The sequence below is a fragment of the Chiloscyllium punctatum genome, chromosome 1 (genome assembly GCF_047496795.1).
Source record: "Chiloscyllium punctatum isolate Juve2018m chromosome 1, sChiPun1.3, whole genome shotgun sequence".
Taxonomy (NCBI): Eukaryota; Metazoa; Chordata; class Chondrichthyes; order Orectolobiformes; family Hemiscylliidae; genus Chiloscyllium; species Chiloscyllium punctatum.
The window spans coordinates 35,458,175-35,480,248 of NC_092739.1; the positions used below are offsets into that span (position 1 = coordinate 35,458,175).

A 22,074-nucleotide genomic window follows, 5' to 3' on the forward strand; every position below is an offset into this window, starting at 1 on the left:
TGAAGCCCTGTGCATCATTTTCCACAGAACTGTATAATTCGAAATAGGTGTTGTTACAGTTTTCCTGAGTGCGATCATTCAGTAACATAATGCATGGTAAAATACACGATTGCACAAGCAGTCCATATGTTTGGTTCTTTATTCAGCACCGCAATCAGCCTCAATTGGGTGATCATAGCTAAGATGTGGGAGACTACCGTGGGTTTTGACATCGACCAGTATGTATTTGGTTAGACATGACAGTACGTGTATGTTTTTCCACAAGAAGAGGGCTGCACTGAGGTACAGTATATAGGTATATTCTTACTTGTGTAACTTTATTAGTAACTGAAGTTAACTTAGAACAGGACAAATCCATTTCTGATAGAATTTAAACTGTATTCTGCTTCCTGATGCACTTTACTCTGTCTCATAAGTATTGTAGCAAAGGGATTGATGACTATTAGGATAGTCCAAAGCCAAAATGAGCAAATAGTGCAGAAGGCAAAATGATTCAAATTTGCTGGATCAAATACTGCTAACTGTGAATGGTCAAAATTTCAGTCATGAGATCTGGGGATGCACAGGCAAATAGACATTTTCTTCATTACTTTTAGGAACAGGAACTATTTAATTCATTGTTTGCATTCAAACAAAGTGTTTCATTTTCCAATGTAATTCTCGATGGGGGAGTTCACCAGCTCCAAGAATTAGTCATCATTTCACGTTCATTATTGTTTAACTATGGCAATGTGTAATTGTTAGTATAAATTCCTGACTGTAAGTATTCTCTCATATACAATAGATAATGCAATCTTGGGACTAGACAGACATGCATGAAATCTCTGTTCTCTCAGATCTAATTTTGATTTTTTGCTCATTCTTTCACTGCATGTGAGACCATTGGCTAGGCCAGCTATATAGCCCAACCCTAATTGCCATTAAGAAGGTGGTGGTGAGCAGTCTTCTAAAACTGCTGTAGTTTCAGTGATAAAAGTGCACCCACAGTGTTATTAGGAGAGAATTTTGATGCATTAACATTGAAAACAATTCACTATATCATTACAAGTCAAGATGGTACATGGATGGAGAAACTTTGCAGGTGGTGGTGTTCCCATACATCTGTTACCCTTGTCATTCTGGGGTGAAAGGTTGTACATTTAAACGATCCTTTCATGGAATTTTTAATTCTGCTCAGGGGAGAGGCTTAATGCAGGGTTTGTAATGGGTCATTCAAGGCAGTTTGGCAGTTGCGGAAGAAGAATTCAAAGGTTCCAGGTTGTTGAAGAAGGAGATTAGAACAAAAGGGCATTATGTGTTAGGCAGTGCTGCTGTTTATAGTGCTGTCAGACAGTTGCACTACATGGGCTTTGTGTAGTCAAGTTTCAGGGAAGGTTTGAGATTTGTCAGGGCTCAGAGGAAGCCATGTGCCACAAGTGTTTAATCCAGCCGAAAGAGGTAATAGAAAATTCCACAAGCGATATTTGCTGCTTGCAACCCAGCAAGATTAGAGCTCAGAGAAAATCCAGGAACAGTGCTGGCTTGGTGAAGCTAGCTCTCAGTGAAAAGCTGGAGTTGTGCAATGAATAATGAGTGGAGTGCACTTTCTAGAGTCCAGGAGGGAGAGCAGCGATCCAGGAAAGGGAGGGATCAACCAGAACAGGAGCAAGCTTTAAGGCAGTCAATGATGGATCGACTCGGAGTTTCAAGACCTTGTGGAAAAAGTGAAGAATCGTGATTCCTTGTGAAGTTTAATGAGATTTGATGACCAATAACATCAATAGCATCTTAGAGGGGAGTTACGGAGAAATCTGTTTTGAGCATATTTGCTTTTTGATGTATACTGTAGGATGTTTGACCAGTTTGATACCCATAAGGATTACTATTCTGATGTTGGAATGAATGTTGTATGTTCAAAACCATGGAATATTATGCCTTTATTCTCTTAGAAAGTCTCTCCGATTTCTCGCTTTGTCTAATCAAAGAGAAAAAGGTTAATGGTCCCTAACCAGATAATAAAATAGTTGAGAGTGTGGTGCTAGAAAGGCGCAGCAGGTCAGGCAGCATCTGAGGAGCAGGAGAATCAATGCTTTGGGCAAAAGCCCTTCATAAGGAATGAGCCTCTTTTGAAATTCATTTTGAATTTCAAAAGTAGATCATAGATCATATATTCTCTCTTGCTTGATATATGTGTGGTGAAAATATTGTTTGCCATTTATTAATGTTGCCCAGGTATAGCTGGCTACATATAAGGACTGCTTCAGAGTCTGAGGAGTCACAAATGGTTCTCAACATTGTGCAAACATCAGCAAATATCCACAATTCTGGTTTTGAGGTAAAGTATTTGATGAAGCTATGGAAAATGCTTGGGTTTAGGACTCTGCTACAAAGAACTCTGTGGAGATATCCTGAAATTATGACATTTGACCTCTAACAACTGCAACCATCTTTCTTTGTGCTCCAACCACTGGAGAGTTTTACCCCGATTCTAACTGACTTCAGTAGATCTTGGGCTTCCTAATGCCATACTTAGTCAAATGCTACCTTGATTTTATGTTTGGAGCAAGACTGCAATTAAGTCAGGAGCCAAGAGCACCTGGTAGGGACCAAACTGAGCATCAGTGAGCAAGTTATTGCTGTGTAAGTACCAATTGCTAGCATGGATCAATGACACCTTCCACCACTTTGCTGATGATAGAGGGTAAACTGAGAAGTTAATTGATGGATTTGGATTAGCACGGCTCTTTTCTGGACAAGGTGCACTTGGAGACTTTTGTGCATTGGGGAAGATGGTGGCAGACAGTATAACATAATTGGGCTGGTAAACTAGAGGCACAGAGTTTGAATTCATGACAGCAACCGGTGGAATTTAAAATTAAATGAATTAATTCGGAATTGAAAACTACTCTCAGTACTAGTGACCATGAAATGATCATTAATTTTTGAAAAAAAACATCTGATTTGCTAATGTCCTTTACAGAAGAAAATGTTCCATTCTGCATGTGACTGCAGACCTACTGCAGTCTGATTGACTCTTACCTGCTCTCTGAAATAACTAAAAAGCCAAAGTTAAAGGTAATGAGGGAATGACAAAAAAAAAGAAAAAAATATATGGGTTGTTATTTTGGAGCAGTACTGGAAGGACATAGCTAATTTTGTAGGAGAATTATTCACTACCACTACCAATGCCCACAGCCGTTGCAGTATGCAGTACCTTGAACCAATAGGTGATGTCATGTAAAGTGAATTGACATGGTTGATGTTTGGCATCTCCAATGCTGGAGATTTCAGGAGGAGACCAAATGGATAACCCACCCTGCAATTCTGACTGAGGTTGGTGCAAATGTTTCAACTTTCTCATGTGCACTGATGTAGTGGGTCAAGAGTGTGGTGCTAGAAAAGCACAGCAGGTCAGGCAGCATCCAAGGAGCAGGAGAATCGACGTTTCAGGCATAAGCCCTTCATCAGGAATGACCTGATCTACTGGACTCTCCCAGCCTTAAGGATGGGGATATTTGTGAAGGATTCTTCACTGGTTAGATTTTTAATTGTTCCCCACTATTCACGAGTGAATAAAAGTGGCAGCACTGCAGAACTTTGGTCTACATGCAAACATACAGATTAGGAGCAGGAGTAAGCCACACAGCTCCTTGAGCCTGATCTGTCTTGTTGTAAAATCATGGTAGGTCTGACTTGCAACCTTGAATGGTCATCTACTCATAATAAGAACCTATCTATCTCTGTCTTAAAAATATTTAAGAACTTTTCTCCTCCCCCGCCCGACTTATGACCCTTAAAATAAATCACATTTGGCTCATTTCTGTTTTAAATGGGTAACCCCTGATTATTAACAGTGACCCTTAGTTATCAATTCTACCATAAACAGGAAAGATCCACTCAACATTTATCTTGTCGAGGCCCCTCAGGATCTTACATACAATCAAGTCACCTGTTAGGCTTCTACATGCCAGCCAATGCATGCCTAGCCTGTCTGACATCTTCTCATAAAACAAACCCCATTCCATGTATTAGTTTGGTAATCTCTGAACTGCCTCCAATGCATTGACATCCTTCTTTGAATAATTGTTGAACAATACTGCGCACTGACGCACCAGAGTTTTGCATAAGTGAAACAAAACCTCCCTACTTTTGTATTTTAATCCGGCTAAATGATAACAACTGATTCATTGGTTGTAGATTATGAAATGGTTAATGGTTAGTTCTGCCTATTGCATGTGTTTGCCTTGTTGGCATGCAAATAGCCCTGCAATATTGCTTCACCAGGTTGACACTTCACTTTTCCATATACAAGGTGTTGCCTCCAACATGCTTCCTACACTGTTTACTGAGCTAATCGTCATTCCCCCCTCAACTTGCAGCTTGATGATAATGATAGAGTGGTGATAGGTGAGACCTACAATTTACAGATTGTGGTTGAATGCAATTCTGCTTTTGCTGATGGTCCACAGTGCCTCAGGTAAGTTCAGTTCTGAGGTGGTAGATCTGTACTAAATATACCCCATTTAGCATGTCATAATGTCACACACAAACAAACCAATGGAGGGTGTGTACATGACTAGGTCTCCACAAGGACCATGCATGGGTCACTGCTACCATAAACATATTACTCTAACTTCTATCCTTAAACCCTTGGAGTAAATTACCTTTTAGGCGTATCCCGGAAGAGAAAGCCGCTGATCTCAGCACCATCAGGGATAATAGATGAGTCATGGAAGAGAGACTTGTCTTGTAGTTGCATCTGGAACAGCTCCTCATCTCTGGTGGGGAGCTTCTGAGTCCTAGAATTTGTTGCTAATAGCAGCAATGATGTCACTGCCCAGGACATTATTAACATAATCCTAAACCAAAGACAATACAATTATCAGGTAGATATTAACAACTTTTGAAAAACAGAAGATGTACTGATTTCATGACTTTTTAAAAATATCAACATCATTTCTAGAAGACAAATTAAATCACTGTACTCTAAGAAGAACTAGCACTATGTGTTCTTTTGAAATTCACACACAAGATGTGAATGTCACTGGCGAGCCCAGCATTATTGCTTATTCCTAATTGCTGTTGAGAAGATGGTGGTGAGTCCCTTCCTTGACCCATTGCAGTCAATGTTCTAAATGAAATAATGATATATGATGGATCATTACAGGTTTAGAAACATCTCCCAGTCACTAGGCAATAAGTTTACAATGGTACCCATTGAAAATATTATGAAATATATCTTATAATGTGACTCATGTGGGTCTGCAAATGTACATCTTCATCTCTCTCTCCTTACACCCTCACCAACACAGATATTTGCTTTTTGATTAAAAATTGGACAGGAGAAAAGAAACTTTCTGAAGTTTCATTGTAGTATTCGCTTGTTTCTCGTTTTAAATAAAATATATTTTAGGTGGATAAATTGAAGTTATTATTTTCTGGATTAACTCGCTCTCTTAACATATTAATTCAAAATCCATACCCTAACATGAAACAGGCCACCAGAGAGACCATGTGAGCCCCAGAGAGGCAACTGCAATGACCAGTTAGCCTCAGTGATCCTTTACTAAGGAGAAGCAAAAGGAAATTGCTATTTAACGATTGCTGTTGCAAGTTTGTCGGAAAATCAAGCTCAATTTAAAAAGTCAACAATAAGGATTTAGTCTCTTAAATGAAAAATAACCAAATATATGAGGTTGGTGTCTGTGAAATTAAACCCTAACAAAATGGCAAAATCAGAGTGAAGAAAACTGGGGGAGAAAATTTTCACACCATAATAATGCACACTGGTTATATGAGTATATTTTCATTTCACTGCCAATTATTGTTTTATTTGATTTTTATCTTACTTCATTCATTCTCCTCCATTTTAATTTTCCAAGAAGGAGTGATACAGTATTTTGTATTCTCCATTCTGTTCATCTCAAAATAAAAATAAGGGAAGAGGCATGATGTTTGGAATGGGTGGGGAAATGGAAAGATTAACTTTCACTCAGAGTACAAGTAAACTAATAACACTGAGATTCTAGATGGAGACACAATGATACCTAGTCGGGGGCATTGCCCTCTCTGCCTTTTCTGGCTCTTCTCCTGCTGTGAAGGAAATTCCTTTCATAATTCACAATTAAAAATTGATAACTTTGAGGAAGTTATTGCCCAGGAGATCCTGTCAAAATAATGTGCACACAGAACTCTCAAAGAGGAACGATGGAGTGGAGAATATATTCCCCAAGTGAAGAATAACTGATAATGAGAGAATCAGCTATTACTTCCTCACAAGTGTCGTGTTTTACATTACACTGCATTATTTCTGTACCATTTGTATGCACTGGTGTTTCTCTCAAAGTAGAAAATTTATAAAGCTAGTAAATGTTTTGAAGCTCATCATCTTAAAAATAAAGATGGAATGGGGGTAATTTTCTGACTTTGTGCTCTCAGTAATGTTTTCCATCAGGAAAGTACAGTTTAAAAATTAACCCTGTAAACAGCAGAACCATGATAACTACAAACTACCCATCTCCTCACCATCCTCCCTGTGTTTTTGTCTCAATAAGTCATTATTGAACTTAATTAGTGTTTTGTCAGTCCCTTCTCAAAAGTACTTCCACGATCAAAAGTCAAAGTAAGACCACTTGGGTTGTCATGACCAATATGACAGCTCTTCTGGAGGATGTTACACACGGACTTCATTTGTTCGCTGTACTGGCACACACAACATTTGAGAGTTGTTGGAAAATCATACAGCCGCAAGCTCACATTTTTGAGAAGAACTGTGATGAGGTGAGATACCCACTGGCAGTGCATAATTGGGCAATTAACACTTTAATGCTTCTTTATTGGGCTTTAGTTTCTGTAAACTGTCTCCAAGCACACTTTTCTGGATTGAAATACATTCATAGACAATTAATGTGTAGTAGTTACTAAATGGGTAAGTCAATATAGTAGCTAAGCATTGTTTTAGGTACATATTTTTAATCTTTTTTGTCTTTATACTAAAAAGTTAAAGCATTATCCTAACATCATGTTGATATCCCAATATTTTGTGCTTTTTAGCTGAGAAAGCCTCATCAATTTTAATCCTTTCTGGCGATTTTCCAATTTAACCAGAGTTGTGGGGAGGAAAGATGATGATCTAATCCATATCATTATTACATGTCTCGCCATATAACTGTTCAGCATTTATTATTACAAGGATACATTTTATACACCTCAAAATCATTTTTCATGGCAAGATCTGCTTAACAGAAAGCTGCAACTAAATAGAGTGTGTTAAATGGGAATGATAGGGCTCCATCACATGCAGACAGGAGGCAGGCAGCTTGGATCTTTGGCCTGCAATTTCCTCCCTGGGCTCAACTTGAGGAGACAGTCATCCTCATAATGATCCTGATGAAGTTAAATTCAAGTTTCCTGCCAATGCTATTACAATATATCCAAAGGTGAAAATGGGCATTAAACAAATAAAACAATTGGACCTAAAGAGTCAAACTCACACCTATTTTTTGTTAAGTATGAAGATTAAAGTTTCAACTCCACCAACCATTATTTATGCATTTTAACCGTTGCATGTTTAAGAACCTGCAATTGAGGAAGATTTGCAAATTTAAGTGCAACCTTTAGAGCTGTTGTAAAGATGTAAACAGAAAATACAGTATGGATCTCAGTCAGGATAATTGTTTTTTTAATCAAGACATTGCAGTAGAACACCAGACAAATTACTTTGTTTCCTGCTATGTCTGAAAATCTGGTCAAAATTTCAACAGAGACTTTGATCAAATGCAATTTCAGGAAACTGACATATCAAGCTCTGTAATTTAGAATGTGGTCATTATCGTTGTCGGGAATGTATTTAGGAGGCGAGATCAATAGAGGTTTGTAAAATTTGAGTATCTTCCCATATGCCTACATCGGACTAGTGTTTAAAGCTATGCAATCTTTGAGGTCACATATTTGCTCTTCCTCCAGTTAATATATCTCTGATACACAAGAAATTACAACCCATGATTGTTTTATCCTAATCTACTCCATTACAACGATTGTTTTTGTTCATGCTATTAACAGCTGATGCTCCATTAAAGTTTGGATTAAAGATTCCTAGGCTCTGATAAACAGACTTCTGTTAAGAAAGAGAACACCTTTGTTTCCTATTAACTTGTTGACTACAATATTAGTGGGTTAGATATACTTCCATGCAAAACATGTGGTAATGTACAAACCTATATACTTACATATTCATATACATACATGCATACACTTACATGTACACAAATACTCTCATATAACCCCACAAAATGGAGATCAATAAAGAGATGCTAAGCATAAAATAATAGTACTGTGTATGATTTACATTTAAATATCACCTTCGGTATAGGAAAATATCACAAAGCACTTCATGGGAATATAGTAAAATAAAAGGTTAACACGGAAATATGTACATACACTCATATATATGTGTATGTTCAATGGTAGTCTGTGAATCAAGGCTGAAAATGTGTTGCTGGAAAAGCGCAGCAAGTCAGGCAGCATCCAAGGAGCAGGAGGGACGTTTCGGGCATGAGCCCTTCTTTAAGGCATCAATTTTATTAGGAGAACAAACTTTGAAATGACAGTAATAAAGATTCAGCTAAGATGGACTGAAGTAAAGATTCAACATAATTTCTTCGCATTCTTCTTAATGCTTTTATTTATAAAGCCCAGAAAACTGAAAATCTTATTAATTGCTTTTTCACCCAAAGCTGCACCTTCAATGAGATGTGCATACCTACTCTCAGGTTGCATGCTCCTGCATACTAACACACAGATAAACATACCAATTAAGAGCAGGAGTAAGCCACTCAGTCCCTCATGCCTAGTCAAATTATTCATGAAGATCATTGTTGATGTGATAATTTCACATTCCTACCTCGGTAGAAACATAGAAAATAGGAGCAGATGACAGTCAACTGGTCCATCATGTCTTCTTCGTCATTCAACACGATCATGACTGATCCTCTATTTCAATAGCATTTTCTTTATTAGATTACTTACAGTGTGGAAACAGGCCCTTCGGCCCAACAAGTCCACACCGACCCTCCGAAGAGCAACCCACCCAGACCCATTACCCTACACTTACCCCTTCACCTAACACTATGGGCAATTTAGCATGGCCAATTCACCTAACCTGCACATTTTTGGACTGTGGGAGGAAACCGGAGCACCCAGAGGCAACCCAAGCAGACACGGGGAGAATGTGCAAATTCCACACAGACAGTTGCCTGAGGCGGGAATTGAACCTGGGTCTCTGGCGCTATGAGGCAGCTGTGCTAACCTCTGTACCACTGTGCAGCATTCTAGCACTTTCTCCTCATACACCTTGACACCTTTACCATTAAGATATCTATTTCTTTCTTAAGTATATTCAAGGATTTGACCTCCTCAGTCTTCGGTGGTAGAAAATTCAACAGGTTTGCCAACCTCTGAATTAAGAAATTTCTCCTCAGCTTAGTCCAAAATGGCCTAGCATATACCCAGATGCCAAACCAGGGGAAACATTATCCCTGCATTCAGTCTGTCCAACCCTCCGACATTTTATACATTTTAATGAACTCTCCTCTCATTCTTTTGAACTCTAAAGATGACAGGCACAACTGACCCAATCTCTCCTCATGTAGCCAATGTACCAACCCAGAAATCCATCTGGTGAACTTTAGCTGCTGAAGGTATGTATGTTCTTGATAAGGAGACAAAATCTGCACACAATGCCCCAGTTGTGATCTCATCAAGTTCCTGTAAAGCTGCAGTAAGACATCTCTACTTTCAGACCCAAACCCTCTTGCAATAAAGACCTCTATACCACTTTCCTTCTGAACTGCTTGTTGCAACTATGTGGTGACTCTCAGTGACTGCTGGACTACAAAATCCAGATCCCTTTATAAATCATTATTTTCCAACCTATTTCCAATTAATTAATACACTTCCATTTTGTTTTTCCTACCAAACTGGACAATGTTCCATGTTTCACTTCATCTGACATGTATGTTCCCACTTAACTGGTCTAAAATGTCCTGAAACCTCTTTACAATCTCCTTATCACCCATACTCCCACCTAGTATTGTGTTGGATGATTTTGCATTCTGCCTGCTAAAATGGACCATTTTACATTTTCCAATTTCCAGTTGCCAAATCTTTGCATACTCACTTAACCAATCTATGTACAATAGAAGCCCTCCTCTACCCTTAATGTACTCTCCCACCTATTTTTATGTCAATAGCAAATTTACTAACCATATCTTTGGTCCCTAAGGTAGTTGTGATTCAGTGGTAGTCTCCCTACCTATGAGCCAAGAGGCTGGTTCAATTCCCATTCGCTCCAGTACGTGTAATAACATCTCCAAACAGGTCAATTAGAAAATATCTAGCTTTCATCTCTTAACTAGTGAGTTATAGAAACATGTAACTGTTGAAAACTTTACAACCCTTTTAGTATTGCATCCTTTCTTTTTAATATTTCTTGGTTCTTCCTCCTAAAATTCTCTGCAGTAAATGTCACTTACCGTGTAAATTTCCAGTGAAGATTATCACTATCTTCCCACAGTTTACAATACACCCACGTTTGAAGTAAACTGCATCCAGCTAGCCTCAGAAACTAAAATAAAATCATCCCTCTGATCAATCTAACAAAGCCCTGCATGTGAGGACAGTATAAACATCAGAGTTTATAGTCGTTTGAGAACCCACGACCTGGATTATTTGGAGATGAATCACAGGATCACCAGTGACCAGGACTTGAAAAGTACACATTAGTTCAGGCCTTTGTTATTTCTGGACCTGCCTATTGCAATGAACTCCTTACCTTCCCTCTCCCAAAACCTGCAAGGCATCCAAAACAATCCTGCCCACGTTCAAACTCACACCGTCCCTTTGCACTTGCCCTCTGTGCCTGTGTTTAAAACTCTCTCCTGCCTGTCACAGGTTTGCCTGTCCTAGTCCTTCCTGTCTGTGTAATTGCCTCCAGTTTAACAGTAGTGTGACTCCTTTACCCCACCAGCAGGGTTGCCGCTTGCACATCCTTCTTCAGCACACTCCTTATAAATGGCATCTTTCACCAGGTTTTTGCTCATCTGTCCTAATGCCTTTCTTTATGTGTCTTTGATGTCAAAGCCCGCCTGATCATAATACTCCGGTGAAAATGCCTTGGGACATGCAGCTCTCCACGGTCACACATCCGCATACAGCAGAGCTACTTGAGAAAGACAAACTGTATTTTGCAGGAATTAGGGATGGAATCGCTTATTTTTCAGTAGAAAATACATCGGTAGTTATTGCTTAGTTAAATGAAAAGACCTTTATCCACAGTTTGCCCCTTCTTGGAGAACTTATCACCCCATTGTACTCAATGGACCTATCCATAGAAGTGGATTGTATTGAAGTACTGGAGGAACCGAGCTAGGCGGCTGGGAGAGGAGCGGATGTGAGATATTGCATCCAATCTCCAGAATATATTGATCGTTGCCATGACCCCTCACAAAGTCAGGCATCTGATGGGGTAGGGTCAGCACCTCGGGTGAGGCTGGACGCGGGGACTGTCAGTTGATATTTACTCCCGGAGCACGCCCTCCACCGCGCTCTGCAAATATCTCTTGCATCGCCAGACATTGCTTTTATTTATGAATGCCTGTGTTTTCACTCTCTCTCTCTGGATCAATGACTGGTGATGGAAGGTCTTCCCTTGCGCCCTGTTGGCGATGGTCTAACACTTTGTCATTTGGTGCCGGCTTTAAGCGCCTGGCCTCCTTATGAACCCAATAAACATATTCCTTGACAAGTTCATTTCCACGCCACTTCGCTTTTTTACGGTTTTTCATTATCCGGCCTCAGTTAACAGCAGCGAGCCGCGCTGCTGGTGCCTGGACACATCGCCCTCCCGTTGATCCAGTTAAAGGGGCCATGCAGGCACATCTGGGCACTGTGTGCAGGCTCCTGTTCAACTACCATACCCCATTTCAAGGGCCGCTGCTTGATCGTTTTCATCGTGAAACGTGCCTCGTAGTCGTCTCGGAATTGTCAGCGTTATTCCGGCTGTGAATTGCATATATTGATATTATCATTTCGAAAGTTCAAATTTTACAAATGTTCCTGCACACAGACAGGAGGCTGACTTAATTGCCATTGGTATATCAGGTAGACTGCCCTTTTTCAACGTACAGCAGGCAGCTAACGCGCTTCGGGGAACATCATTATTCCCACTCAGAGCAGAAATATGAAAGCTGTAGCTGTCACGAAAGAGATTGGGTTACAGCTCTGTCTATCTGTCAGTATATACTCTATTACATTCTCTGTTTATGTCGGATTACAGTCTCTCTCTCTGAGTGAATGCTGAATTACAGTCTCTCTAACTGTATTTGTGTTTTGGTTAGTAACTCTGTGTGTGCATGTCACAGTCTCTCTCACGCACACTGTGCATGTATGTTACAGTCTCTGTCTGCCTGTGTGACTATATGTTGGGTTACGGTCTCTCTTTCCCTCCCTCCCTCTGTGACTGTATGTTGGGTTACAGTCTCTAAGTGTGTATGTTGGGTTACAGCTCTGACTGTGTGAGTGTATGTTGGCCAACAGTCTGACTGTGTGGGTGTATGTTGGGTTACAGTCTCTCTGACAGGCATGAAGGGCTCATGCCTGAAACGTCGATTCTCCTGTTCCTTGGATGCTGCCTGACCTGCTGCACTTTTCCAGCAACACATTTTCAGCTCTGATCTCCAGTATCTACAGTCCTCACTTTCTCTTCTCTGTTGAGTTACAGTCTCTGACTGTGTGAGTGTCTGTTGGGTTACAGTCTCTAACTATGTGGGTGTATAGAGTCATAAAGATGGACAGCATGGAAACAGGCCCTTCGGTCCAACCCGTCCATGCCGATCAGATATCCCAACCCAATCTAGTCCCACCTGCCAGCATCTGGCCCATATCCCTCCAAATCCTTCTATTCATATACCCATCCAAATGCCTCTTAAATGTTGCAATTGTACCAGCCTCCAACACATCCTCTGGCAGCTCATTCCATACACGTACCAGCCTCTGTGTGAAAAAGTTACCCTTTATTTCTCTTTTATATCTTTCCCCTCTCACCCTAAACCTATTCCCTCTAGTTCTGGACTCTCTGACCCCAGGGAAAAGACTTTGTCTATTTATCCTATCCATGCCCCTCATAATTTTGTAAACGTCTACAAGGTCACCCCTCAGCCTCTGACACTCCAGGGAAAACAGCCCCAGCCTGTTCAGTCTCTCCCTATAGCTCAAATCCTCAAACCCTGGCAACATCCTTGTAAATCTTCTCTGAACCCTTTCAAATTTCACAACATCTTTCCGATAGGAAGGAGACCTGAACTGCACACAATATTCCAACAGTGGCCTAACCAATCTCCTGTACAGCTGCAACATGACCTCCCAACTCCTGTACTCAATACTCTGACCAATAAAGGAAAGCATACCAAATGCCTTCTTCACTATCCTATCTACCTGTAACTCCACTTTCAAGGAGTTATGAAGCTGCACTCCAAGGTCTCTTTGTTCAGTAACACTCCCTAGTACCTTACCATTAAGTGTATACGTGCTGCTAAGATTTGCTTTCCCAAAATGCAGCACCTCACATTTATCTGAATTATACTCCATCTGCCACTTCTCAGCCCTTTGGCCCATCAGGTCAAGATCCTGTTGTAATCTGAGGTAACCCTCTTCGCTGTCCACTACACCTCCAATTTTGGTATCAACTTCAAACGTTCTAACTGTACCTCTTATGCTCACATCCAAATCATTTGTGGAAATGACAAAAAGTAGAGGACCCAGCACTGATCCTTGTGGCACTCCAGTGGTCACAGGCCTCCAGTCTGAAAAACAACCCTCAACAACCACCCTCTGTCTTCTACCTTTGAGCCAGTTCTGTATTCAAATGGCTGGTTTTCCCTGTCTTCTGTGAGTGTTGGGTTTTAGTCTCTCTGACTGTACGAGTGCATGTTGGGTTACAGTCTCTCTGACCATGTGAGTGTCTGTTGAGTTACAGTATTTCTGACTGTGTGAGTGTATGTTGGGTTACAGTCTCTCTGAGTGTATGTTGAGTTACAATCTCTGAATCTGTGGGTGTATGCTGGGTTACAGTCTCTGTGTGAGTGCATGTTGGGTTACGGTCTCTCTGACTGTGTGAGTGTACATTTGGTTACAGTCTCTGACAGTGTAAGTGTATGTTGGGTTACAGACTCTGACTGTGTGAGTGTGTGTTTGGTTACAGTCTCTGACTGTGTAAGTGTATGTTGGGTTACAGACTCTGACTGTGTGAGTGTGTGTTGGGTTACAGTCTCTGACTGTGTAAGTGTATGTTGGGTTACAGTCTCTGTGTGAGTGTATGTTGGGTTACAGTCTCTGACTGTGTGTGTACATTTGGTTGCAGTCTCTGTGTAAGTGTATGTTGGGTTACAGTCTCTGTGTGAGTGTATGTTGGGTTAAGGTTTCTCTGACTGTGTAAGTGTATGTTGGGTTACAGTCTCTGACTGTGTGAGTGTACGTTGGGTTACAGTCTCTGACTGTGTGAGTGTATGTTGGGTTACAGTCTCTGTGTGAGTGTATGTTGGGTTACAGTCTCTGACTGTGTGAGTGTGTGTTGGGTTACAGTCTCTGTGTGAGTGTATGGTGGGTTACAGTCTCTGTGTGAGTGTATGTTGGGTTAAGGTCTCTCTTGACTGTGTAAGTGTATGTTGGGTTACAGTCTGTGACTGTGTGAGTGTACGTTGGCTTGCAGTCTCTGATTGCATGAGTATATTGGCCTACAGTCACTTTCTAACAGTGTGAGTACATGTTGGGTTACAGTCCCTCTGCAACTGTGTGGGTACATGTTGGGTTTCAATTTCTCTCTGGTTGTGTGTGTTGGTTTACAGTTACTCTCTCTCTGACCATACTAGTGAATGGTGGGTTGTAATCACTATGTCTGATTGTGAGTATCCCACTGTGCGAGGGTATACTGGGTAACAGTCTATGCCTGTGAGTGTATATACTGGGTAACAGTCTCTGCCTGTGAGTGTATAATGGATAAGTCTCTTTCTGCCTGTGTGTGTACTTTCAGTTACAGTCTCTCTTTCTCTATGAGTGCATGTTAGATTATGATCTCTGACTGTGAGACTGTATGTCGGATTGCAGTCTCTTTCTCTATCTCTGTGAGTTTACATTGGGTTACAGTCTCTGAGTGCGTGTATATTTGGTAAGTTTTTTTGTCTCATTCTATGTGTATGTTGGGTTGCAGTCTCTGTGAGTATATGTTTGATTACAGTCTCTGTGTGAGTGAATGTTGGGTTCCAGTCACTCTGTGACTAAGTTGGTTAGAGTCTCTGTATGTCTCTGATTACAGAATCTGAGTGTACTTTGGGTTACATCCTCTCTATGAATGTGGTTTGGAGCATTGCACCCTTCTCTGTGCGTTTGGGTTAAAAACCTCTTCTCTCTCACTGTAATATGTGGTTTTGGTTTATCGTCTGTATGTCTAAGTCAGAGTCCCTCTAACTCTGAACATACTTGTGTTGTGGTCACAGTCTGGCCCTGAATGTGTGACCCTACGCTTCGGATTAGAGCCCACTCCTCCGCCTCTCTTTCACTCTATGTCAATGTTGGAGTCGGGTATTCTTTGGCCACGATGCAGCCTGTTTTCCGATCGGAATTGCTTACATGATGGTTGTGGACCTGCGATGGGAACTCTGACTAACATTTCTGTTAGTGAGATTCAGTAAAGGGTTTACTCCGTCCTGTGACCCTGATGCAACGTGCAGCGTCTGGCATTTGCCGAACAAACGGTGAAAGACAATTACTGTGGTCAAATCTTGCATGGACAGAGCTGAGATGAACCTAAACACGTCATTGTCGAAAACACACGGTTTAGTTGAAAGCTCGACATCTGGAACAAATAAGGTTCAGCATTTTCTGATAAGGAATGGAGCAGAAACGATTCGGAAGTACAGATAGACGATTATAAGGCAGTGCAACAGAGATTTTTAACTTGTTCTGCAGCCTTTTATGTGTCACTGTAATTAAATAAACAAAGGAATTCGAGAAGACCACAGAGGCTTGATGCCAGTTTGGAATTCCCCATCTCCAGCGTGAACTGGAAAGTTCATCCCCACAGCTCTTGCACTTGATCTACGCCACTTACCCACTTGTTTCTATCCTGTTCTTATTTTCGAAAAGGACATTGTCAATTAGGTTATCTGATTCGGGCTTTTTCCTCTCAGAAGTCATTAAGGGGCTTCCGTTTAAATAAATCCTTGTTCTACCTCTTCCGGTGATTGGATAAACACTGCAAACTCCATATTACTAACTAGCTCCTCGGTCCCGTTTTTGGTCTTTTATCCTCCCCCCTTATATGGCTCCCTTTCAAAGCCTGTTTAAGTTGGTGTCAGCACGGCGCTAGAACAATGCAGATTGTTGTTTTGCTGTACTTGTGACATCGGGCTTGGCTCGACTACAAAGCAAAACCAAGCCATCAGAGTGTCTGCTAATAAAAAGGCCATCAGCCCGAAACGTTAACTCAGTGCCCCTCTCCCACAGATGCTGCCAAAGCTGCCGAGTAATTTCCGAATGCTCTGGGGTTTTCTTTGTAAATTGCAGGCTCCCAACATGGGCAGCACTTCGCTTGTGTGCCGCTTCCTTAGCCCTCTGCAGAAGGAGGCAGGGTAACTTGACCCGGGGGGCCCCGGCTCAGGTCAGTAAAGTGGTCAGCTTATAGGTGTACAGTTGGTATTGGTGTCTGAGCTGACAGTGTGATATAAGAAGAAATACCATTGTATCACTTTAACTCGACCCTGCAGCAACACCGTCTCTTTAAGGCTCAGAGGGTGAAGATTGAACTAAAGCCACTAGCAGTTTTATATTTTTCATATTCATTCAAGGGATGTGGTCAGTAAACATTAACCACCTCGAATCACTTAAACGGCAGATGGGAGTTAATCACATTACTGTAGGTCTGATTCTGCCAACACAAATGTGAAGTCAAATAATTATTCAACAAATCATTCCGAAATCTCCCAGTTCGCGTCTGGGAAAGATGAAAGTTCGGACAACAAGGGAGCAGAAGGTCAGGTGACCTTATAGAGGTTTACAAAATTATGAGGGGCATGGATAGGATAAATAGGCAAATTCTTTTCCCTGGGGTTGGGGAGTCCAGAACTAGAGGGCATAGGTTTAGGGTGAGAGGGGAAAGATATAAAAAAGACCGAAGGGACAACTTTTTCACACAGAGGCTGGTACGTGTATGGAATGAGCTGCCGGAGGATGTGGTGGAGGCTGGTACAATTGCAACATTTAAGAGGCATTTGGATGGGTATATGAATAGGAAGGGTTTGGAGGGATATGGGCCGCGTGCTGGCAGGTGGGACTAGATTGGATTGGGATATCTGGTCGGCATGGACGGGTTGGACCGAAGGGTCTGTTTCCATGCTGTGCATCTCTATGACTCTATAATCCGAGCGATTTTTGTTTGTTAGCTGGGGATATGGAGAGGTGTATGGTGCTGATTTGCTGTTCATCTTCTGACCTAACGGAAAGAGAAACCAGCTGAGGGACCCAGTGGCCTCTTCCCGCCCCAATGAAACAGAAATCCAGAGCAAGTGGGACAGAGAGAAAAGCGTTGCATTTATGTAGCACTTCCCGCGTCCAAGGTGCGTTTCAGCCAATGAGGTGGAAATGTGAAGGATGGTCGGTGGCTATAGAAAGGCAAGGAAGCCAGCAACCAATTTGCAGACAGCGATCTCCCACAAAGCAAAATGTGACCGTGACCGATCTTAGGGTTTTTTTAAAAAAATGATTTGTGTGTGATTATGTTTGAGGAATAAATCCTAGGCAGATCACCAGCGGAAACTCCTCTGTTCTGCATAGCGCCTAGCAGCGGAGCAACATCCTTCTGGACAACACAGAGAGGCAGTTTCCAGCCTCCGGAGTGGGACAGGAGAATTAGCTAGAGAGAATGAAACAGAAGGTGGAGATCATGAGTCCGATACTGGTGGTGGAGGAGGAGAGTATGGGGGAGAGAGCGCTAGGCAGACTGAAAGAAAGAGAGTGAGCCCGACTCAAGTGGAGAGTTGACAGTGGAAGATCAAAACAGATAATAACAAACAGCTTGAAGCAGAGGCAGAGAGGGGCTGGAATATGGAGGACCCAGACGCAGACAAACATAAAAATATAGACAGTAATAAAGCGAATGAAACAGAGCCAGAGGCAGAGCATGTTAGAGCGGTACTCATCAATGAATAAGAGTGTGTGCTGGCCGGTCCTGGCCTTCGCTGTCATTTGTTATTTATAAACAGCCCCCTTCGGTGCGCTGGGTGATCACGGCTTGTTTTCTGTGTCAGTGCCACTTGCCATTGAGCCCGTCGGAGGCGAAAGAAGGGTTGAACAGGTGGGACTACAGGTGGTATCGGGACAGTGACAGGGAGCGGGAAGGTAGCCCGCACATTTCCCCACTCCCATTGGAGAAGGGAACAGGTTCGGGACCCCCACCTCAGATCCCAGCAGGAAACTATTTGATCTCTCGCAGGCCCAAGAAGGAGGCGGGAAGTTATTGCATGTCAGCGCGCATTTCATCTCCATTGAAGTGTCTCCAAATATTGCACTGGATTGTCCTCAGCGACATCACATCGAACTTTCCAGATGCCTTTCAAACGTTTTCTTACTGCAGTTTCATTATTTCTACGCACAGCTGAGGTGAGTTTACGAAAATAACTGCGGAGCAATGGGAAGGGGGCGATCGCTGGAAATATTTTGAACCTCTAATTTTCCGTGTCAAAGTCTCTATTATTAGATCTGTAATCTAACGAACTAACAGATGGATTTCAGCATATTCCGATCAGCAGGGCGGGCGATGAAGGGAAACCATCTGAATAAGCACTCCTCAGGGATGGTCTTCAGTCTGATATGTGCAGCACATTCGCGCAAGGAGAGCTTGGTATTCTGTTTTGATTAATGTTGCGGTCAGATCGCATGTTGTATTAAAGAGAAGCAGAGATCAGATTACACGACAAATCCTCTTTCTTGATCCATCTCCGTTTGAACGTTGCCCGCAACTATGTTGATTAAAACAGCGAGCTCTAAACCACAGAAGAAGTTTGTAACTTTGAACTAATTGCATTTTTTTTGTCTTCAAGGAAGTAAAAAAAATGCATATATTGTGGCCGCTAACTATTACCCCAGGGCCAATTGTACGCTAGAGACAAGGCATGTGTTTGGAAAGCATGCATTTATTTCTCAGTCTAATGGAACCACTGACCAGATTGCAGCTCTGCCCACAGTATGTACTGTCACTGAACTATCCTGTTAGTCATTAACAACTCCCTCAGAGAGCCGTGGTTTGCGTGCTCTTGCGTGCTCTTGTTGTCGTGTTTTCTTGGCTTCAAAACAAACTTGGGAAAGTCACCCTCCCTCGGAAAGGTAGACGCAACATGGTAACCTGAGGACGAGGATGTGGGTTTTAACCGGGCGGGGGCGGGGGGATTGAATCTTCCTGGATGGTCGACATTAACGAGTGCCCTATCAGACAGTCACACAGCCAGGGTCAGCACATTGCTAATCTCACCTAAAGTGACCAGTTTCTCTCCCGCTCCCACTGCAGCGGGGCCCAAACTCATGATGCCGAGCGACTGACCAAAACACCAACAACTGGCGCTCTGCCTTTTCACGAGATTATTAGTTTTCCGTATTGGTGTTCACTCGCAAGTTAACCTGACACACCCGGTGCTGAAAGTGTATTTGGTGCCTTCAGATAGCGGCAGGGCCAGGAAAGGGTTAAAGCATCACAGAGATAGAGCGAATCTGCGCCAAAGCGCTTTGAACTATGAACATTATTTTTTAAAAAAAACGACTTAGTAGTGTTTTGGAGGTTGATTGATTCAACTAATTTTCTAACCCTGGAATGTTAAGGAAACGTCAAAGCGGAGATGAAGTTAAAGGGTAGACAACAGGAACTGATGTGATTAAAGAGGACAGGAATAAATAAAGAACAACTGTTGAAAGAAATTGCTGGGGGCAGAATTAGACACCTAACGATAAAGGAGCAGGCATCAGCTGGAGGAGCCACATCTAAAGCTGGGTCTGATCGTTCCGCTCTAGACCCTCATCATTGATTTGGGAGTTTCTGGAGTTATCCTGTGGGGATCAGATTGGAGACGGGATTCTGATTAAAACATGGAACTCGATCTATGGTCGAGTTGACCGGATCTGTGCCTTCGGTCTGTCTAAATCACAGCCAAATCTACATAGGAGTCAAGCTCCAGGCTATCGGCTTTCAGTTCGCTCTGACTAGTGATAATGTGTAAAAGCAGGGAAACAGTTTATCTTCCCGGAGTTGAAGATGGGCAGAGTCCGGTCATGGGACGGGGTTGACAATCGGGGAGCTAGTCTGGCTCCCTTGCTGATGCACTTTCCATCTGTGTTTGTGAAGGCGAGCGCAGTTAAGAGCATCCTATAAACATGTACATACAAGATGACGACAAGGGGAGCCCTGGTCGGGTTGATTGGAATTGTAGAGTGAGTTCAGGCATGCTATCGATAAATGTAAAAGTATTTGCTTTGCAAACACGCCTGAACCAATCTACGCGTATCGATTTACTACTGAATAAAAAAACATCAGCAATTTCACATTCTCTGACGTGTGTAGCGCGTTTCCAAGCAACTTGCAATATTCCATGCTCCTAGTTTACCCCCCCCCCCCTTACTACCCTCCCCAACTACTAGCAAACTGTCACTTCACTGTCAAACTCCTCTATAGTACTCGGCAAGTGAGTGAACTCGATTACCATACAGTATTGTGGGGCGAAGTTAGGTTTCCATTCCATACCGACCATAACGTGCTGCTAAGGTCAACGCCAATATTTGGACCTCTTCTGCACTAAAGAAAACTCAAACAATGATATTTCCCATGGCCTGGGAATATTATATAGAAAGTTTCCTAAGGTTATTACCAGCTCCAGTCAGGATACCTGATTGTTGCTGTCCCTCAAGCAAAAGTGAGTGTCGATTAAAGAAGAGAATCAATATCACAAATCCATAACACCTCCACGAGATTTAACAGCAATGGCTCGACTAATCACCTTGGCAGTTTTATTCTGATCCGACAAAATCTCGAACATGTCTAATATATACCCGTTCTAGACAGTTATAAAAACGTATGATTTGTTCTCGAAGTTTAAAAACAAAGCAAAAATATGTTATTTTTTCTTTTCCGAACATATGTTAAAAGTGGAAAACAATGGATAGACGAACATTGAGATCAAATAGAAGTGTGTTTAACACCGTTACAACACTTTATTTATATAACAAGTGTATTGCTATGACTTGTACGGTCTGGGTTATATACAACGTGCGTATATTAAGGTAATCAGCAGCATGCAAGCAAGGAATTCTGCAGCAATATATGACACTGAATGTATGCTAGAATTCAAGAAAGTTACTTTTGTCGTGACATATACTTTACTACGCGATTTTCTGGGGTGTGGAAATAGTGTCTCTTACCTCGAAGCAATCATTTGCATTGCAAACTTCGAAATCTGTTAGTCCAGTTTATTTTCCCTCGTTTAAAATCCCTCACTTCTTTTTGAGAAGCAGGCAGGAGGGCAAGGTTAATGCGAGTGCAGTGCAGGCAGAAGCTGGAGAATGGCCAGAATGAAGCTATCCTGGTTTTGTGTATGTGGCTTTTTCCCCCCCTTTCCCTCTCTACTAGATTCCGCAAAGCCGAGTGTGGAAGCAGCGGCGAGCTGGCTGTGTGTGCTGTGGCTCTGGCAGACAGTGAGCTGGCGTTTCCCGGCGCTGAGCTCACACTCACTCCCAAACTGGACTCCTCCCGTGCCATTCCCCGCCCAGCCAGGGCTTCCCACCAATCAGGGAAGGGGGATCCCCCTCCGACAATCGAATGGGAGGACCCCGGCAGCGCAGCCCACCAATCCGCGGGCGGGATCGCGCCGGATTGACCAATGGTAAGGTGGCTCCGCGTGCCCCGCCTCTGCCCCTTTATGAATGAACGAGATGCGCCGGGCTCCGACCAGTCAGCGCACGCTGCGTTCTGGGGCCCCACCCACAGAGAGAGAGAGAGAGATCCCC

At 42.3% G+C, this 22,074-nt stretch overlaps 1 protein-coding gene across 1 annotated transcript in view; it reads right to left on the bottom strand.

Moving 5' to 3' along the window:
- ndnf (neuron-derived neurotrophic factor) overlaps positions 1-21,782 on the bottom strand; it is a 29,134-nt gene extending 7,352 nt beyond the window's left edge. The window contains exons 1-2 of the mRNA XM_072590650.1: positions 21,490-21,782; positions 4,644-4,838 (exon numbers count right to left, since the gene is read on the bottom strand). Of these exons, the coding sequence (XP_072446751.1) occupies positions 4,644-4,838; positions 21,490-21,509 (215 nt within the window). The 5' untranslated portion in view covers positions 21,510-21,782. The remainder of the gene's footprint in view (positions 1-4,643; positions 4,839-21,489) is intronic.
- Between the last annotated feature and the right edge of the window lie 292 nt (positions 21,783-22,074).